The 6,793-nt window shown below is 54.8% G+C and overlaps 1 protein-coding gene across 1 annotated transcript in view; it reads right to left on the bottom strand.

Annotated features, from left to right (window-relative positions):
• Positions 1-6,570, bottom strand: part of LOC102426172 (DNA ligase 1) — a gene marked incomplete at its 5' end in the record, with an annotated part of 12,066 nt that extends 5,496 nt beyond the window's left edge. The window contains 7 exons of the mRNA XM_006108830.3: positions 247-329; positions 480-624; positions 3,822-3,893; positions 4,437-4,547; positions 4,804-4,899; positions 5,789-5,904; positions 6,485-6,570. Of these exons, the coding sequence (XP_006108892.1) occupies positions 247-329; positions 480-624; positions 3,822-3,893; positions 4,437-4,547; positions 4,804-4,899; positions 5,789-5,904; positions 6,485-6,570 (709 nt within the window). The remainder of the gene's footprint in view (positions 1-246; positions 330-479; positions 625-3,821; positions 3,894-4,436; positions 4,548-4,803; positions 4,900-5,788; positions 5,905-6,484) is intronic.
• Between the last annotated feature and the right edge of the window lie 223 nt (positions 6,571-6,793).

Below are 6,793 nucleotides of genomic sequence, written 5' to 3'. Positions count from 1 at the left end.
CTCCGACGTATATTTCAGTCAGGTTCTGAGCTCGTCCAGGTCCGCTGGGTAGGCACGAACGCCAAGGCTCAGCCAGAAGGCTGGGGGGGTCTAGGGCTCAGCGGGAAGGCTGAGGGGGTCTAGGGCTCAGGGCTCAGGGGGAAGGCTGGGGGGCTCAGCAGGAAGGCTGAGGGTGGGGGGGTCCAGGGCTCAGAGGGAAGGCTGTGGGGGTCCAGGGCTCAGGGGGAAGGCTGGGGGGACAGTCACCTTGAGCCAGTTGTGCGATCTCTTGGCGATCTCGTAAGTGGCATCGACGTCCAGGGTTTTCACCATCAGCCCCTCGCAGGAGTCTGAGGAGACACAGCACCGCCCTTGTGAAGCCGGGGCTCACAGCGGCCGGAGCAGGCAGGATTCGGGGCGAACCGTCCAGGGTGGGCCGGGATCACAGCGGATCGCAGGCCGGCTCCTGACCACAGAGGGGAGGGGAGCGGGACCCTCACCTTTCACCGACTGCTCCAAGAACTCCGCGATCTGGTCCATGTCCTTGGTGTCCAGGGAGGTGGCGAAGACAAACTCGCCCTCCGTCTCCACGAAGTTCTCCCGGAGCAGCTGCCGGCGTCGGGAAAGGGGCTCACGGACCAGGGACTGAGGGGTGGGCGAGAGAGGGAGGGACGCCATTGTGGAAAGAAAGAGAAAAGTCCCCAAAACAGGGAGCACAAGTCACAGGGAGCTAAGGAGAGCCTGGAGGGGGGAGAACCAGCCGACATGAGGGTCCTGAGAGTCTAAGTACAGGCTGGCCAGCGGCCCAGGGACTGGAAACCATTCAGATCCCAGGGGCCCCGGGGGCATAAGACAGGGAGCCACGGCCTTGAACTGTCTCTTGTAACTAAGACAATGATGGTTCCTTTTTTAACACCAGTTGAATCAAGGCAGAAAGAAGCCTATGGTCATTATGCTGTAACACAGACATGCTCCTGAGGGGGTATTTTCTATGTTAATGCACAGCCAGCAACCTTTTACTATAAAGAACCAAATTCTACTATATTCTCAGCTCTGCAGGATACTCCCATCTTTGTCACAGCACCTCAACTCTGCCCCTTTAGGACCGAAAGAAGCTGAATGTGCAACTGACTGCCCACCTGGTAGGCACTGTGCTGGGAACTAATAGACACACAGTGTGACCACTTTTTAACTTTGGAATTTCTGGAGCCACGTAGCTCAGTTGGCTAGAGTATTGTCCCAATGCACCAAGGTTTTGGGTTCGATTCCCAGTCAGAGCATATACAAGAACCAGCCAGTGAATGCATAAGTGGAACAACAGATCAATGTGGGGTTTTTTCTTCTCTCGCTCCCCCATCTCTCTCTCTCTCAAATCAATAAAAAACACTTTTTTAAAGAAGTAGGGAAAATAGCAGCATAGGTAAACGCAGTACTCACCACCTCCCACATCCACATCAAAATTTACAACTAAAATACAGGACCACCATCATTCAGAACCACCTGAAATCTAGCTGGAAGTCCCACCACTAAGGAATTAAAGAAGAAGCACATCAAGACTGGTAGGAGGGGCAGAATCAAGCAACCAGCTGGTGCCATATCCACGTAGTAGTTTAAAATTGGGAGGGATATCTTGGCTGTGAAGGTTTCCCTGGGGAGCGAGGGGTCCCAGCCCCACACCAGGCCCGCAGCCCAGGTTCCAGTGCTGGGAAGAAAAGTCCCCGTAACTTTGCGCTATAAAAACCAGCGGGGATGTGGCTGAGTGACATGGGGACTACATGAGTCCCAGGTGTTCCTCTTAAAGGCCTGCACACAGATTTACTCAGATCCTGCCTGACACACACACATGTGCCAATCCCACTAGAACACAAAGCTGGGAAGATGCCAGAAGAAAAGCTAAGTGAAAACTTTTAGAATCCTAGGAAAAGGATGACTTTTTTCCTTCTTTAATCTCAGGGATGAGAATACATTAAGGGGGGGAAATGTTATGTTTGACTAAATACAAAATAATAGTTAAAAACAAGTTCTATGCAGCAAAAAAGACCATCAATCAAGTTAAAAGGCAAACACCAAATAAGAAATATTTGTAATGCTCATGACACAAAGGACCCCTCGGAGCAGGGACAATCAAAACAGGAAGGAAAAAACCACAGAGCATCTAATATTTGAGATTTCCCCCCAAAAAACCCTGAGAAACAGAATCCCACGGGTCTTCCTACAGTTCCTTTTTGAGGTTAATCGCTGTTTTCCATTTGTATCATAAGGAGGGTGGTTTAGGCACTGGATGCATTTCAGCATTAGGGCCACGAACTGGCCTCCTGGAGAAAGACACGAATAAGAACCCACAGACGAGCAAGTCACAGGACAAATGCCGTGGCCCACGAGCCCGAAGACGCTCCACCTCACTAGGAAGTGGGCAGGGAAGGCTGTCACTGTTCAGCTACCAGATCGCCAAGGATTATCTGGAGGAAGATGGTGACGGCAGCTAATTATATCAAAGCTTCCGTGGGCCAGCCCCGGGGCTCCACGCCCGTGTCCCACCACTTACCCTGCCTGTGACAGACAGGCAGGTGCTGCTGTTAGCTCTTCAATTACGGGTAAGGAAACTGAGGCACAGAGAGGCTGAGCCAGGCATCTGCGGCAACACAGCGAGGAGGGGAGAGCGGGCATATGAAAGCAGATGGCCTGGCTACAGATTCTTAACCTGTACCTACCCTGGGGCAGCGGTTCTCAAACTTCTCAGTGTCAGAATCCCTTCACAGTCTTGAAATGTACTGAGAACTCACTCCCAAACACTTCTGTGTGTGTGGGTTACATCTCTCAATATTCACCATATGGTATTAATACAAGATTAGTTACATCACATATTTATACTGAGCACATTGAAAGTGAGGATCTCGCCCAGCTGGTGTGGCTCAGTGGTTGCATGTCGACCCAGGAACAACCAAGAGGTCACAGGTTCAATTTCCCAGTCAGGACACATGCCCAGGTTGCAGGCTGGATCCCCAGTAGGGGGTGTGCAGGAGGCACCCGACTGATGTTTCTATCTATCCCTCTTCCTTCCCCTCTCTTGAAAAAAAAAAACAAACAAAAAAAAAACCCAGCCCTAGCCAGTTTGGCTCAGTGGATAGAGCACCGGCCTTCGGACTGAAGGGTCCCAGGTTTGATTCCGGCCAAAGGCACATGCCTGGGTTTCGGGCTCGATCCCCAGTAGGGGGCGTGCAGGAGGCAGCCAATCAATGATTCTCTTTCATCATTGTTGTTTCTCTCTCTCTATCCCTCTCCCTTCCTCTCTAAAATCAAAAATATATATTAAAAAACAAACAAAAACAAAAAAACACATATTTAAATAATAAATATGTGGCATAGTGGTTGAGTGTCAACCTATGAACCAGGAAGTCACAGTTCGATTCACTGATGTTTCTATCTCTCTCCCCGTCTCCTTTCCTCTCTGAAATCAATAAAAATAAATTTAAAAAAAAATACAATAAAACAAAATTTAAAAAAAAAGAGAAAGTGACCGCACTACAAATAATAATAATAAATAAATATATAATAAAAGTGATGATCTCAAAAACATTGTCTTAACACAGCTGGATCCTCACATCTGCTTCAGGCAGCCACACCACACGGGGAAAACCCGCCTCACAGATGTGCAGTGGGTAGGGAGGGCCTCCCAGGCCCCGGAAGCGTCCCGGGGACCCACGCAACTCCTTGGACCACGGAGCACTACTGCCCAGGAGGGGCCTCCCAGCTCAGTGCCGTGACAGAGTGAGAAGTGAAACTCGGGCCCCTGGCTCCCCAGCTCACCCCTCGGCTGCCCCGGGAAGCGAAGCCGGACTCACCTCTCCATTGAGGTAGATGAGATCGAAGGCGTACAAACACACCTGCACCTGGATCTCCGCTGCATCCACCTCCTGGGTTGGGGCAGAGAGCAGGGGTGGGGAGAGGTGAGTCGGGCCTGACTGGTCCCCTCCCATCCTGCCTGAGGCAGACACTGCTGTCACCTACCACCCTCCCCCGCTCCCACCTAACGGCCACACAGCTGTGAGGGTGGCAATGCTGCCAGCCCCGGACACCGAACTGCGATGGCTCTCAGCTGACCCCAACCCTTCCCCTTTGTCAGGTATTTGCTCTCTCGGCCTCCCTTGCAGCTAATGGCGGTGACGTGACACAATGCTGGCCAATGAGAATAAAGAAGTTTGCTAGGGTGTAGGCTGTGGGGGCTCCTGGAACAGACCTTCTTTCGTAATAAAACACAGAGATGTAGGCAAATAGCTCTTCCTGCTTTCTACTTGGCCTGCTGGGATGAGGATGCAATGGCTGGAGCTGTGGCAGCCATACTGCACAGGCTGAGACCTGCGTCCTGACGAACTCTGACCCTCTGGGGACTGGGCAGGACTGGGAGGAAGATGCGGGAGGGCGGGGCCATGGCAGGCAGTGAGGGGGGCTGAGGCTACCTTGCGTTTGCGGGTGGTGAGCACCTGGAACGGCTGTATCTGCTTCTTCTCCCGGTCCCAAGCCACGGCTTCTGTGTCCAGGATGAAAGATGTGACTGACGGGAGTTTAATCTGAAAGTAGAAGGGGGAGCCCAGGGCTGGTGAGAGGGGGAGGCCGAGGCCGAAAGGCAGACTCGGGGAAACAAATGTCCTTTTCCTGCTGTAGCTCTCAAGGTCCACTGACCACTTGACACCAAACTCAGAGAGACACGTGCACACAGACCCATATCCCGGGCTGCACCGAGCTGGCCTGGACCCCCCCGGTTCCTTGCAGCAGTCACTGCAGCCCCCGCCGGAGGGGAGAGAGAAGCGGGTGGCAGACACCCACCTTGGGGATGCGGCTGATGATGTCCGGGTACTTTCCGGTATTGTCTTCCTGATTCCTGCTGAAGATCTTCACCTCCCCGCCTTCCAGAAAATGGATCTTTGACGGGGGGGGGGGGGGGATGTCAGAGCCCAGTCCACCCCAGGCAGCCCCTCCCTCTCTCTTCTGACCCCACTTTACTGGTGGAAGGTCCCAGAAGCTCTGAAGGAGGACTGGTGCAGAGACCTGAGCAAATCATCTCCTTTCGAACAGCATCCCCACCCCCCCACCCCCCGTCCTCTCATCATCCCAGGCCCACCCCCCTCCGTCCGCACAAGGGTCTTTGTGTGATTTGTCTGGATGCTATGCTGTGACTATGGTCCTGGGTTTGACTGTTACTGTATTTACTGTAATACAGCCTGGTCACAGTGCTCAAGCAGACCTACATCGATGCCATTTTATACGTTTGTTATCGCAAGAAATAGCTGTGTGGGGTATAACACATATATGACTTACAACATGTATGTATATGTATTTCAAGTCCCTGTCACTGCCGTAAGTCATTGTGTCCTAATTTTTCTCTATGTTTTGAAGATCCATCTGTGACCTGGTGCCCAGCCCAGCCGCAGGCCACCTGAGCACCCTTAGACCCGACCGGCCGCCTCCAGCCCTGGGTCACAGGACTCACCCTGTGTCCCTGCACCTGTGGCTACGCGGCACCTGTGACAGTGAACACACCCACCAGCAGGGCCCGAGCACAGCTGACTTCCTGAGCTCCCACTGCTGTGGGTCAGGAATTTTGACTTGACCAAATAAAATCGATTTTCAAATCAGCCAGTGAGGGGCTGGTTATTGCACCCGCTGCACAGAGGGGGGAACTGAGCCCCGAAAGGCGTGCAGGGCAGACGGGCCGTCCGCAGAGGCCGGGTCTGAACTGGGTCTGACGGCCCCCACGCCCTGCTCTCCGGCCCTGTCCGTTCTGCTGAAGGGATGCGTCCGCCCCCCATACCTGTGCCCTCTGCCCGTCGTATTTGTACTCGCAGGTGAAAGCTGCCTCATCGAAGCGCTTCAGGACCTCGCTGACGCCCCGGGTGGGGTGGGCCAACATTGGTTTCAGCGGGACCCCTGGGAGGGGAGGAGAGGGAGCGTTAGGGAAGATGGGCAGAGGGACCACTAACTGCGACTGCTGACTGCACTCAAGCGATGTGTGCAGGGTCTGGGTCACACCCACAGGAACCTGGCTGTCCCCTCTCTTTCCGTATCTAGAACGGAGACGTCAGCCATCTGTGACCACGTGCATTAGGGCGACAACCTTGGGATGACAGGGTGGCAGGAGAAGAAACCTGGGTCCCTGGGGATCCCAGAGCATAGCCGGCTGCCCTCCCTGGCCGCTGCCTTCCTCTGTCTGGCCTGACCACTGCCCTTGGGGAATCCTGGCGACAGCAGCCTCCTACCCGACCCAGCACAGAGCGGAGCTCCAGGGGGGAAGGAATGGGTCTGGGCCCCCAGAACAACACTCCACCCCGGGACAAAGAAGATTCTGCGGGTTCTTAGAGGAGTGGCCCTCACAGCCCCCCTGGAGGCAGAAGCTGAGGCCCAGAGGAGGGAGAGGAGCCTGAAGGAGGGGCGGCCCCAGCTCCCACCCGAGCCAGCGGTGCACAGGGTGAGGCTGTGGTCAGACCTCCGAGGCCCCGGTGGCTTGTACCTGGACTCAGCTTGCAGTGCTCCGGGAGCCCCTCCAGGCCGTGTTCCAGCAGCACCGGGACGATCCGGTCCAGGTCAGGCACCTGGCTGGGGTGCGGGGAGAACAAGGTGGGAGGTGTCCTTGCAGAGCTCAGTCTGGCAGCCTGGAAGCTCTGCTCTCAGGCTGCAAGATTCACCTCTGCCTGCCTGTCCCCTGGTCCCTGGTCGGCCCCCACCTCTCCCTGACTCCTCTGTCCCCTGGTCGGCCCCCACCTCTCCCTGACTCCTCTGTCCCCTGGTCGGCCCCCACCTCTCCCTGACTCCTCTGTCC

The sequence above is a fragment of the Myotis lucifugus genome, unplaced genomic scaffold, assembly GCF_000147115.1.
Source record: "Myotis lucifugus unplaced genomic scaffold, Myoluc2.0 scaffold_3779, whole genome shotgun sequence".
Taxonomy (NCBI): Eukaryota; Metazoa; Chordata; class Mammalia; order Chiroptera; family Vespertilionidae; genus Myotis; species Myotis lucifugus.
Note: the sequence above shows the minus strand (reverse complement) of the source record. Positions and strands in the feature narration are given on the sequence as shown.